The following is a 13,136-nucleotide window of genomic DNA, read 5'->3' on the forward strand; positions in this document are numbered from 1 at the left end:
CATGACTGGCAGCAGCAGAAGGAAATGTTCAAGCAGACACTTAGCCTGATGACCAGTACCTTTGCCAGTTGACTCTCCTCCATGCTAACATACCTGGCAGCCAATGCACCACTTGACAATTCTGGAGTGGGGTTGGCAATGTGGCAATCAAACTCCTAGAATAAAAGTGAGTATGGATATATATATTCTGTTCATCCTACCTCCATGCAACTACAGGAGAAGTAGTACAAGAACACTGGTGATGTGCAATTCTATCAACAATGACATCACACTGATTTACTTTGTTTTCACTGCACATTTCACCCAACATTTGCACTCTGGTCAGTAGCAGCTGGATTGGCTGCATTCACTTTTACTAAAGTATTTGATTGAACAATCCACAGGTGAGTGTTTGGGAAATAAGAGGCAGAAAGCTTAAATCAAAAGCTTTTAATTGTCAGAACAGCAGCAAATAGATACATGTCTAAGTCTACACAGTATAACACTCCACAGCCTCACATTTTCCCACACAAAGCTGGATGTGGGCAAACAAGCCATCCCTTACTTCCCTTGCTCTCCCAGCCCCAGTGATCAAAGGTGCACTCTTAGGTTCGGGTGAACAGGCAGCCAATCTTCAACCCATTCCTGGAGAAAGCTCTCTCCATTATGCTTGCATATGTTGTGGAGTGCACAGCATGTCCCAATAACAGATGTCACTGGGCATACTACATCCAAACAGGTTTGCAAGCTGTGCCAACTTACCATCAATCGTCCAAATGTACATTCTACCACCATCCCGCAACTGCTTAGTATGCAAATTCTTCTGAGTGCACTCTTACATCAGGGTACAACTTCACATGCACCTTGTGGAGGGAAGGAGATGGTCACAGTTGATGTAAAACTGGTTAGCAACCAACCTGTAGCAGTCTGAGGTAAGAGCCTAATTCTGGATTCCCTCATCTGCATGTCCTGACACTGGAGGGTTGGGTCCACATGACAGTGTAGACCCACTCAGTACTTGTGCTCCTGATCCAGCATCAGGTCAACACAGGAGAATCTACAGCTATTACAACCTGCATCAGCTGCCTCAATTCTGCTGTGTCCACACCAAGGCCTGCTGCCACCTTCTGATGGCCACTAGCTGCTTCCAAAATGCTCTCTACCAAGTCCCATGCCCTCTATCTGCCTCCAGTTGTGAAAACAGGTGTTGGATTAACAGTGACAACTGCTGGATCAGGTCATCATCCTGATCTGGATCAATCCCTTGTCAGTGGGTGGAACAGAGGTGAAGATGGAAATGAGGAGTGTGCAGTGCCAAAAGTGTTTAAATTCTCTGTGCTGGTTAGCAAAGAACTCTTCCACACAGGGACCTGGGAGGGACAAATAATTTCTTCCAAAATACAACACAAAACAATTCATGTGGTGGTATTGAACTAAGAACCACGGGATATGCTCCTGGAAATTCTAGCATGTAACCAGGATGCATGCACCTACCAGACAGGCCTCAAGTGTGGCTTAGCAGCGTGGATGCTTGTAGGCAGGGTTATCTAACCCAGTTACCCATACTCAGGAAATCTCCGTGAAGACTACAAAAGCTGCCTCAGTAGGGAAAAGAAACAGCAGGGTGATGAGCTGGTGGCAAAATAAAAAGCAGAATGCCAAAGAAGACTACAGGTACCAACGATTAGTAAGTGTCAGAACGCTAAGGTGGCAACAACAAAAAAAAAAAAATCAAGTGCCACCAAGTGCCAAAGTACTGACAAAAGTCAAGCACTGAAGAATTGCACCAAACATCAGAAGCCAAGATAAGAACCTCAATAAGTTCCAGACTTGACTGAAAGACAAAGTTGGTGTTGAGAAAGGATACCTCAAGCACTTACTGGGATCCAGAGAAGAGCTACAACAGCTGATGTGGTACAGCTTCTCTGCAGTTAAGGAGCAAGTGACTGGATTGTTTTCAGGGCAGCAAGCATATACAGTAGAGGGAGTCACATGAAACAACTAGTGGGGACCTGACTCACATTCTTCTTTGCTACCACTGCCCTCATAGGTTAAGAATTTGGGGAGATTCTACCAGTTCTCCACTCAAGAGTTAAAACAGGAGTATCATGCACAGATCATATACTTAGAGAAAGTTAAATTTTTAACCCACTACATCAGGAGTCAGACTGATCCAGTTCATGGCAGTCTGAAGAACTGGTACTTTTCTCTGATGGCTGATTTTCTGGGCTCTAGAATCTACACTTTCATTTTTTTAAACGTTTAGCCCTTATAGTTCCAAAAATATAGCTTTTCCCTATTAATATCCATCTGACCCTACAGACATGAAACAGCTCGGAGAAGTGTGAACTGCCTCACTCATCTCAATAGGTTAACTAAGGTACACTATCATGAAAATTTTAAATGTAAGCATTGTTAGCTATTACGCTGCTGATTACAACATACAAGGAAGGACAGGGGTGATCATGATACAAAGATGTACTCTAAATGACAGGTTTCAGAGTAGCAGCCGTGTTAGTCTGTATTCGCAAAAAGAAAAGGCGTACTTGTGGCACCTTAGAGACTAACCAATTTATCTGAGCATAAGCTTTCGTGAGCTACAGCTCACTTCATCGGATGGTGTCTCATGGGTGGAACTGGGAGAGTATCAATACTTTTCTCTGTCTGATTTGACCCCTTCAGATAATGCCACCCATCCCCAACCCCACATACAGACAAATGCTTTGATCCAGGTGGCTAAGTTTGAAGATAACAGAAAGGCAACTTCTTCTTACCAAAAAAAGCCAGTTTGGAGCCATTACAATGCATTATGACGTCAAATCAAGAGGCTGACATACTCTGAACATGCATGAAAGAAACAGCTACAAACCTAGAGGGGTCAATCTCAACTGAAGTTCATGACAGTGCTATTAAAATTATAGTTGGGCTTTAATCATTGTAGTTTCTTATCTCTGAATTAATAATGGTGTCATGCTTCAAATTAATTGTTACAGCCTCTTTTCAATATAAAAAATTTTCATCAATATGCTAGCACAGACCCAGAGCATGAACTAAATGACAGTTATGCCAAAAAAATCTAAAATTTAATATATATTATCTCATAGGTTAGATTAAAAAACAAAACCAAAATGAGTGAAACACAAGTTTAAACACACACTAAAAGCCATACTAGTCCATCTACAGAAGCATTCAGCATATATGTTCCAACCAACCTTTTAAAGAAAGTCTCTAATGAGCAGACTCATCTGATGAATATATCATCGTATGACAGATGCCAGAAGTCCCGTTAACCCATAGTAATTTCACAAAATGATGAATTCTAGAATATATACATTTAATGTATTCATTAGTTACAGTCAAGAAGAATCAGTAAAAAGTCTGTTCTATAAATCTGAAGAGAAAGGTCGAAAATCATACAGTTTATGAACTGTTATGCATGATTACAAAACACTCAGATTCTGTTTACACTAAGGGACTGTAAATGCATCAACAAATCCTACTGTCCAGCTGCTGGCTACAACCAAGCCAAATAAGTAAAAAAAGTCATATTATATGCCATAAGACTGCAGCAAACTGAGCAACCTATTTGGAAATAATTCTAATTTACATACTCCCAAATGTTACAAATATAATTGTATGAAAATTTAACAGATTACATTTAACAATTTTCCTTTGAATTTATGTACACAAACATCTAGACAAAGTGAAAGCTATAACAGCTAAAAACTCTCTCTTCTGCAACTGTACAAAGTTATTCTAATAAAGAATTTCAGTCCAAAGACTGTTAAAGAACATGCAACTAAGGATGGGAGCTTAGTTCAGAGTTACTTCAATTCAACTTGATCAGCCATTTCCCATTATCTTACTGTAGACATCAGCATAGAAAAAAAACTTTCCGATCCCATTTGTTTCTGTACTCTTAAAAGCATGATCTAAAGAGTCTTTCCTTACTGGCGACTGGAGAAAGAGAGCAAGAAAAAAAGCTATATAATGGAATTAAACAACTCCTATTACTGTAACCATCTTTACATAAGTTACCAAAGAGCAAGTGAGGTAAAATTTATCTAAGTTACTCTGGACAAGGGGTCTGAAGGAAAGAAAAATAGGAATAAGCTAAAAATAAAACCCAAAACATTAAAGAAAAGATCTGTGCTTTAATATGAAATTTTAAGAGGACAAAAAAATTACAAATATGAGAATTCTAGCTAATTGTACCCCAAAGGAAGACATGTTGAGAAGTCTGTTTTCATATACCAGAAGTTTGCTGGGTTTTGCTAGTTTTTAAAGCAAACTGCAATAGTTCACTGTCAGAACCAGAATCTCATGGCTCCAGTAGAAGAAAGTTGTTACAAGATGTTAACTTATCCAGACAGTAAATAGTATGTGTGTGTCTAAATATCACCTCCTCACTCCAATTTCAACATAGTGTCTCGTTCCCATTACACAATTTTAGAAATACAGGTGCCACTGACAAAGAGGAACAAGGGTCTAAGAGCTCCTATCGTTAATACTGAAGCCATTTAAGATGAAAAACTAGGCAAACAGTTGTCCAGGACACACATCCATGACCATTCCACTCATTAGTTAAGTGAAAGGCTACAGAGAAATTAGTCTTGCATTGTATTGTGCTCTTAAGGTTGCTCATTTTATCCCTGGTGATGGCATATTCCACTGTAAGGGCCTTCCACAAGAATGAATTATGAGATGAAAGATGGCATTATGGTTAAAGAAATTGGTTTGGGACTCAAGGAGATATGGGTTCAATTTTTAATTCTGCACAGAATTCCTGGGTAACACTGGCAAAAATCACAGTCTCGAAAACACAGTTATTACTAATTCTTTATCTCACAAGGCAGGGGAGTTGGGAAGATGTATTCATGTGGTTTGATAAAAAAGGCGCGGAACTAGGTCTCCTGAGACCTAGATTCTGTGCCTGGTACTACCAGGGACCTACTGTCTCACCTTGGGCAAGTCACTTCGCTCTGTGCCTGTTTTCCCTCCCACTCTTTGCCTATATTGTTCATTTAGATTAGAAACTACTGGGGTTAGGGACTGTCTATGTGTTAGTACTGCATCTATCACAATGAGGCCCTGATCTTGGCTGGGGTTTCTAGACTACTGAAATATAAGTAACAACTTTTGTGAGGCTTTCAAATACTGTGGTGATCACAGGCAAATAGCTAAGATAGAGGTTGGGGTTTGTCAGCCACAGCATCCCCAAATGCAGCTGAAAGTTGGGATGTGGAACAAAAGGCAATCTCTATAGCTTAAAAAATGAGGACCAGGACCTTGAAATGGACAGTGCAACATGAAATGATCTCAGTGTTTTTTTCTTGGACAGGAGCTGGCCTGCCACATGTCTAAGCAGCTGTAGTTTCCAGATACTTAGAGGTCAGCCCCAAGTCGGAAGAATTGCACAATCTTACTTTGAGATGGCAAAGGCACGAAACACTGTAGCCAAATCACCATTCAGGTGACGATTAAAAGAATAGTATTTCTAGTAATCACTGCTAAGGACCCCATACAGATCCCCTCCCGCAAGAGGGCACAAGCTTGACAGCTGGAGACAGGTGCTACCAGAAAACATTGCTGTCAGTTCTTCAGAATGCTTCATTCTGCCAACCAACACTACCTCCATTTACTTAGAGCAGAGATTCTAAAAGCGTGGAATGTATTCTGGGAGAGGCGTGAGATGCTTTAGAGGAAAAAAAGACTTACTGTGCACTCTTTACCCACAGCAATGAATAATTAGCAAAGCTGATTCCTCCATACAGGTTCTCAGATGCTGCTGTGTATTTTGATGGATTTTTTTTAAGCTTGCATAGCATTATACAAAGTCATTGCCATCTGTACATTAATCCATTTGCTATGATGTGGGGTCCACATTTAATTGTAAGTATCAACCACAATTTTACTTTTGCTCTTATTATAATGGATTGTTGGTTCTGTTTGAATCAATGCCTTACTGTTTTTTTATATTTAATGAGACTTACATATTGATTTTTTTTTAAAATCAGTATACATACTTGTGTGGTGGAGTGGGAGGCATAAACTACTACAGATGCAAAGAAGGGGAGGAGCACGACCAAATAAGATTGAAACCGTCTGTGGTTCTCAACCATCTAATTTTCATCCATTTCTCTAGTCAAGCAACTATACTTAAGGCTATGAGTCTGTCACAGATTCCGTGACTTATGCAGCAGCTGGGGCTGGGGGAGCTGTGGCAGCCAGCACTTGTGGCGGGAGCAGTGGAGGAGTTCCTGCCCTGGCCCCTGCCTCCTAGGAGCTGCAGGGATGCGGAGCCGAGTAGGAAGCCCATACCAGCCCCGCCAACCCTCCCTCCCCCAGTACCAGCAGGGGTCCCGGGCCACAGCCCAGCCCCTCTCCCCCAGTCCCAGCGGGGGTCTCGGGTCAGCTCCCCCAGCATCCGCAGACTGCTCCCCCATCCAAGTTTCACAGCAGGTATTTTTAGCAGGAGTCATGGATAGGTCACAGGCCCGCGATTTTTTGTTTACAGTCCGTGACCTGTCTATGACTTCTACCAAAAAATACCCGTGACTAAAACATAGCCTTAACTATACTATCTGAACTTGATAAAGAGTTAAAGAGCTGGATTTCAGGAATATACTGATGGCACTACAGTGACTGCCTCATACGCTCACTCTCATGCGTATGTTGATCAAGATAGAAAATAAAACCAATTTTAAAAGGCTCCTACATCAGCTATTCATCATAAACTTCGATCACTCAAAACAGTGATCTTAAATAATTTATTTGGGGGGTGTTTGGGATTTTTGTTTAGAGATGTGGGAGAAATACCATACATTTGTTTTCAAAAAAAGAGAAACTGTTCCAGAGACAGTGTTGTTATAGGGAAGGTACTTTTACTTTACAAAATACTGTACATACTCTATCATAAGCGGGTTTGTTTATAAGCTGACCGCCCCCCGCACCGCCCCCCCCCGATGAATAAGTAAAAATGGAAAATTTTTATGACCCATTCATAAGCCGACCCTATAATTCAGGGGTCAGCAAACTTTGGATCCCAGGGTATCAGGATAAGCTGCTGGCAGCCCGAGATGGTTTGTTTACCTTGAGCAAGATAAACCTAAGTGAACAAAGTGCTCCCATCGTGCCAGCAGCTTACCCTTACAGGCCGGGACAGCAACTAGTGGGGAAATTTGTGTGTGTGTGTGTGTGGGGGGGGTAATCTGGGGGTCAGCCTCCACATGACCCCACAACTAGCCCAGGATCCCCATACTCTCCCCATCCCATCCCTTCCCACCTTATCTGGGGAGGGCCAGGGGAGGATGTCTCGTGCCTAGCCGCAGCATGCTCCGGCGGGCCAGGCCAGGCAGCACAGCCGCAGCGTGCCAGCCCCAAAGCTGCAGCTGCTTCGGAGGCTGGGGGGGGGGGGGGGAAGAGCAGTGTAGCCAGAAGCGGAGAGACTCCGGCCCCACCTCTTCCCTTCTGGCTCTGCTGCCTCTCCTTGCTCCCTCTGTTGGGGGAGGGGCTGTGTCCCACCTCTCCCGCTCTATACCCGTTCATAAGCTGACCCCCTTCTCTGGTGCTTCCCTTTTTTACTTAAAAAATTCGGCTTATGAACAAGTAGATACGGTAACTGAGATAAAATACTTAAACCTACATATCTGTGTAGTAGACACGTCACTCTTCAGTTTGTGCATTCTGACATCCCATGTTTCTACCCAGAAGCCACGAGTTTTGGGTTTTGTTTTTTAATTCTACTTACTCTGTTCAGTCTAGTGATTTGAAAGTTCAAAAGAGAACCATTTTCTGCAAGAAGTGAACTAAAATGTATTTTAAATCAAATGTATTTGCAAATGTTCCTAATACAAAACACATGGAAGCTTAATGTAAGATATTAAAACAATTTACATACCGTTTCAACACAGGCTAAAATAATTATAAGATATAATACTAAAGTTTTCCTTTTAACTTAATCCTATTTAATTTTAAACCCGTGTTTCTAGGATAAACTAATTCTATGTTTATGAAGGTATGCGGTCCAACCCAGAAGGAAAAAAAAAAAATCTTTGATCAACCACTTAGAGGAGTAGCCGTATTAGTCTGTATCCACAAAAACAACAAGGAGTTCGGTAGCACCTTAAAGACTAACGGATTTATTTGGACATTAGCTTTCATGGGTCAAAAACCCACTTCTCCATGCATCTGAAGAAGTAGGTTTTTGACCCATGAAAGCTAATGTCCAAATAAATCTGTTAGTCTTTAAGGTGCTACCGAACTCCTCGTTGTTTTTGTGATCCACCACTATGATCTATCAATATGACATGGCACATGCACCATCTGCAGGTCAGCCAAATTTTTCCTATCAATTTTGTTGGACTGCTGCCTACCAGCTTCTCCTCCCTAATGAAAAACCCACCCCTAAAGTCTTCCTGTTCAAATCCCTAAATGTCTCTACTGTGTAAAGGTAGCTATGGGAAGAGTGAAAGCAAAAGTTGCCAGGCACAGTAAGTTATCAGCTAAGGTGACTTCTGGTACTATGGCAGATAGGCCAGCTCTTGTCTTTGCAGCAGGAAGTCTACAATTCACTTGCTAGGAAAAACAAAATTAAGCATGAATGCATATTACTAAGGAAATAACCTCAAACTTTAAAAAAGTCAGTCTGAAATATAGTCAGTTTCCAAAGCCAGGTAAACAAAGCTTCAGTTCTCACACCTGTCTGAGTCCCTCTGCCCATTTTTGTTGTTACACATCACATGTTTCTATTTAACCTAGTTACTCTAGGCTGCTGCTGTGAAAGAGCCACAAACAGCAGCCTGCCTGCTACACTCCAAAACTGATTATACACAAAACAATGTCAAATACTGAAAGTAAACACCTAAAGGGAAAACGAGTCTCTAGCCTTTGTCATACTGATCTTCAGTGCGACGAACAAACATAATCGGTTAAAAAAAGCGCTATTTGTAAAGTTGACAGTGTCCCTTTAATTAGTCCTACCCGCTAATTCTCTCTGAAAAGAGAAAAACCCGCTGACGCAGCTAGGAGGAGTCTCCACGCCAAGCAAGGCACAGTACGGATAGAAACACTGACCCTGGCACAGCGCATCTCCGCGGACTCACCTGCAGGATCGTCCTTCCCCCAGCGCGCGAAGGCAGGGAGCGCTGCCGAGCCCGCAGCAGGGCCGCAGCTCCTACCCCGGGCCCGCTCCCCACGCCACGCGCCGGCCCCGGGCGATGTCTTCCCAGCCGTGGAGGAGGCGGGTCACCGGGGACAGGCCTCGTGCCGCGAGGAGCGGGCAACGCCGCCTTCCGGGATGGGGGGGGGGGGGAGGCGGAGAAGGCACAGAGCGGCCGCCCCCATCGGCGGAGCGGGGCTCCTGCTTGTCCCGGCGGCCAGTGCCGGGGGAAGAGGTGAGCCCCAGGCCTGCCCGGTACCGACCTCACCTTTGCGCAGCTCCCGCTCCCAGACGGTGACGATGAGCCCCGAGTGCTTGCGGTGGTGGATGAGCCAGAGGCTCAGCGTCTGCACGCTCTGCTGGGAGTTACTGAGCTCCGAGAGCTTCCGCTCCAGCGCCGCCTCCGAGAACGCCGACATCCCGCCCCGCCGCCGCCGCCCGGCTCCGCGCCCGACAAACCCGCCGGCCCTGGCCAGACGCAACCAAAATGGCGGTGGCCCAGAGCCCGACTCTCTCCGCCTAGCCTCCTTACGTCATTACCGGGGCGGGGCCTGAGCGGGGGCGGGGCCGAACGTCCCACATCCGGGTGAAAGACAAGCCCCCGCCCCTGCCTGGGGGGAGGAGGAGTCTCTACGGGGCCGGCGTGGGGGGTAGGGAGACAGAGTCTGTCTGACCGCCGGGGGCGCAGCGGTCCCTGCGTTCACCCACCAGGCCTGGGCAACACGCGGCCTATTTCCGGGGGTGGGGGGAGCGTGTGAGAGGACACGCTGAGAAGCAGGCGACAGGGCTCGGGGAGCGTGGGGCTGCCTCTGAATAGTTCCCTCGTTTCAGCCGGCCTCGTGGAGATCATTTACATCGTTCGCTTCATGCCTGCCCCCCCCTTCCCCCGGCAGTGGCCATCTCTGCAAGAGCCATTTTCTGCTGCCCTGGACACGGAACACGCGCAGGACCGCTGACCCCGAAAGTTAAAAACATCATGGCAGAGCCCACCCCCGTCCTCCAAAATGATATGAGTGCCAAAAGCCATGAGATTTTTCTGAAAATAAATTAGGGTTTGGGTCTTGTTTTTTGGTCTCTCTGCTGTTTTTTTTAACTCCCCGCACCAGCACAGATTTGCGACAATTAGTGTTGGCCCCTGTTCTCCCAAACCTATTGACTTTCAGGTGAGCTAGGCTCCAACTACAGGGGCGCCCCCTGGCTCCTGTTGGTGTGGAGCCTCCAGCTTCCCCCCATACCTTAAAATTCTAATTAAGTCTGCACCTCTCTAGCCCCACAGCTGCCATCCCCTGGCCAAGAAGTTAACTACATACCTCCTCACTTCTCACATCAGTTCCACACCCCACAACCCTGACCCCTTCATTCCTACATCAGTTCTGCCTCCACTCTGGTAGCTCCTGGGGCGCGGCGGGGGGTGATTCAATAGGTGCAGCCCCAGGGGGTCTTCCCCATCCACTCCCAGGCCTGGGGGGGACGACAGATGAAGCAGGGTCCCCTTCTCATCCATCCCAGGTTCTGCAGAGAGGTCAACTGCAGGGACTCTTCGCTCTCTCCTCATTCGCAGGCCTGGTGTTGTCAGGATAAAGACAGGAGGAGGAAGAAGCAGAGAGCAGACTGACGCATTATTCACAGAAGGGGAGAAGGCTGCCCTAACCTACAGGATCCTTCTCCTCTTCCTTTCCCCAGCCTGTCCTGTGAAAATAGTATCAGCTGCTCAGTCTCCCACATCACCTACCCCAAAGTCCTCTTAGTTCCTGGCAGGGAAGGGGAGCGCTGTCTGCTTCCTACAGCAGCTCTGATTGGCTGTTCTTTCTCAATTGCCCGCCTCCTGGAGAAGAGTCAGGAGTCAGAGGGGGTTTCCCCCCAGCTCCCTCAGGACTGAAATTCATGAGAGGTATGGAGCTTCACCGCTACAGACTAGGGACCGAATGGCTCGGCAGCAGTTCTGCAGAAAAGGACCTAGGGGTTACAGTGGACGAGAAGCTGGATATGAGTCAACAGCGTGCCCTTGTTGCCAAAAAGACCAATGACATTTTGGGATGTATATGTAGGGGCATTGCCAGCAGATTGAGGGACGTGATCGTTCCCCTCTATTCGACATTGGTGAGGCCTCATCTGGAGTACTGTGTCCAGTTTTGGGCCCCACACTACAAGAAGGATGTGGAAAAATTGGAAAGAGTCCAGCGAAGGGCAACAAAAATGATTAGGGGACTGGAACACAGGACTTATGAGGAGAGGCTGAGGGAACTGGGATTGTTTAGTCTGCGGAAGAGAAGAATGAGGGGGGATTTGATAGCTGCTTTCAACTGCCTGGAAGGGGGTTCCAAAGAGGATGGCTCTAGACTGTTCTCAGTGGTAGCTGGTGACAAAACAAGGAGTAATCGTCTCAAGTTGCAGTGGGGGAGGTTTAGGTTGGATATTAGGAAAAACTTTTTCACTAGGAGGGTGGTGAAACACTGGAATGCGTTACCTAGGGAAGTGGTGGAATCTCCTTCTTTAGAAGTTTTTAAGGTCAGGCTTGACAAAGCCCTGGCTGGGATGATTTAATTGGGTATGGGTCCTGCTTTTGAGCAGGGGGTTGGACTAGATGACCTCCTGAGGTCCCTTCCAACCCTGATATTCTATGATTCTATGATTCTCAGGTCATCCAGAGACTGGCTCCAGCCATAATTTGTTACTCATAATTAAGGTTAAGTTTCTGTCTTGGGGATTTTTTACTAAAAGTCAAGGACAGCTCATGGGCAATAATCAAAAATTCATGGAAGCCCACAACCTGTCCTTGACTTTTACTAAAAAGAAAAACTAACGACTCGGGGGAAGACTAACAGTTGGAGCGCTGCTGGGGGCTGACCTCTGGCAGCTACTCCAGCCCCACCACTGCTCCAGCACAGGGGCTGACCGCTGCTGTTCCAGCCCCCAGGGGGCTGACACAATACCGGCTGCTGCTCCAGCGGCCCCGGCGCTGACGGCTGCTCCAGGCCTGCTGCTGCAGAAGAAGTCACGAAGGTCCCGGAAAGTCACAGAATCTGTGACCTCTGTGACAGAACCATAGCTGTACTCATGATTTCTTGTGTGAGGTGGCAGTGCTGCAACCACACCTTCCCTGAAAGGTGCTAGCTTGTGACTCTCGCTTGTATCAGAATAAGGAGCATTTACGGAAGAGCATTTACGAGGTATTGAGAAAAACAATTTGAGAACCCTACCATGTTTTCCCCTAAAACATTTCTTTTTAAACTCCCACAGTTTTCCCCAACATTTTCACATATTTCTATCGCACCAGGATTTGAATTATATGAGTTAAATTTGTCTAAATTGATGGAGATGCTACAGGAATCAAATTAAATAAGTTCTAGAACAGGACCGTGTTTTTCACTTGGTTATGAGGCAAGTTCCTGAATCTTTTCCAGTAGCTGGTGTGCAGTGATTAGAAAGTAAAGAACAGGAGGAGGAGCAAACAAAATGGATCACATGGGGCTGAAACAGCTAGAATTATAATTATATGTTAGGTTTTTAGCTCTTAACTGATCTGCTAAGATGCAGAGCTCCTTGGATGAGTAGTTCCCAGCTGTTATTGTTTAAAGCAGTACTCCACATTTTGAATGTGGTAATAGCCCTGTTTCTTGCAGCACCCGGGGCTACACTTCGATTTTTCTTGGCTGACTACAGCAGAGAGAAAATACTATATGATAGGTCTTCCTCACCTGCAGGTATTCTTCAAACTATGGGACAATATTGGGAATCCTTGGAGTAGGAGAGATTTAATTAAGACAACAAGCACAGCCAACATTTTCCCCATGTGACTTACCTAAGAGGGACAGCAGTGCTCAAACGTAATGGTTAGAACCCTTGGATAGGCAAGCAGCGCGTCATTGGATTGTGACTCTGATTCCATGACCTCTCCCTACCTCTACTTCAGAGTATCCTTTTCAACCATAGTCTTTCTAAAGAAACTCCAGATAAGGCTGTGATGGGTTTGGTCACAGAAACTCCCTCAAGATTG

General features: G+C 45.5%; 1 protein-coding gene and 1 long non-coding RNA gene across 7 annotated transcripts in view; one reads left to right on the top strand and one right to left on the bottom strand.

Annotated features, from left to right (window-relative positions):
- The window catches only part of RPRD1A (regulation of nuclear pre-mRNA domain containing 1A), a 68,046-nt gene extending 58,378 nt beyond the window's left edge, over positions 1–9,668 (bottom strand). For 2 of the 6 annotated variants that reach the window (XM_073332687.1, XM_073332689.1), the window contains exon 1: positions 9,408–9,665. In XM_073332687.1, the coding sequence (XP_073188788.1) occupies positions 9,408–9,558 (151 nt within the window). In that variant the 5' untranslated portion in view covers positions 9,559–9,665. Of the gene's footprint in view, positions 1–9,407 lie in introns of all 6 variants that reach the window. The other 4 variants (XM_073332686.1, XM_073332684.1, XM_073332683.1 and 1 more) reach the window with 3 other exon arrangements.
- Positions 9,004–10,206, top strand: LOC140907231 (uncharacterized). The gene is made up of 2 exons (XR_012157416.1): positions 9,004–9,374; positions 9,971–10,206. It is a non-coding gene; the product is annotated as an uncharacterized lncRNA (long non-coding RNA).
- The last annotated feature ends 2,930 nt before the right edge of the window (positions 10,207–13,136 follow it).

The sequence above is a fragment of the Lepidochelys kempii genome, chromosome 2 (assembly GCF_965140265.1).
Source record: "Lepidochelys kempii isolate rLepKem1 chromosome 2, rLepKem1.hap2, whole genome shotgun sequence".
Lineage (NCBI taxonomy): Eukaryota > Metazoa > Chordata > Testudines > Cheloniidae > Lepidochelys > Lepidochelys kempii.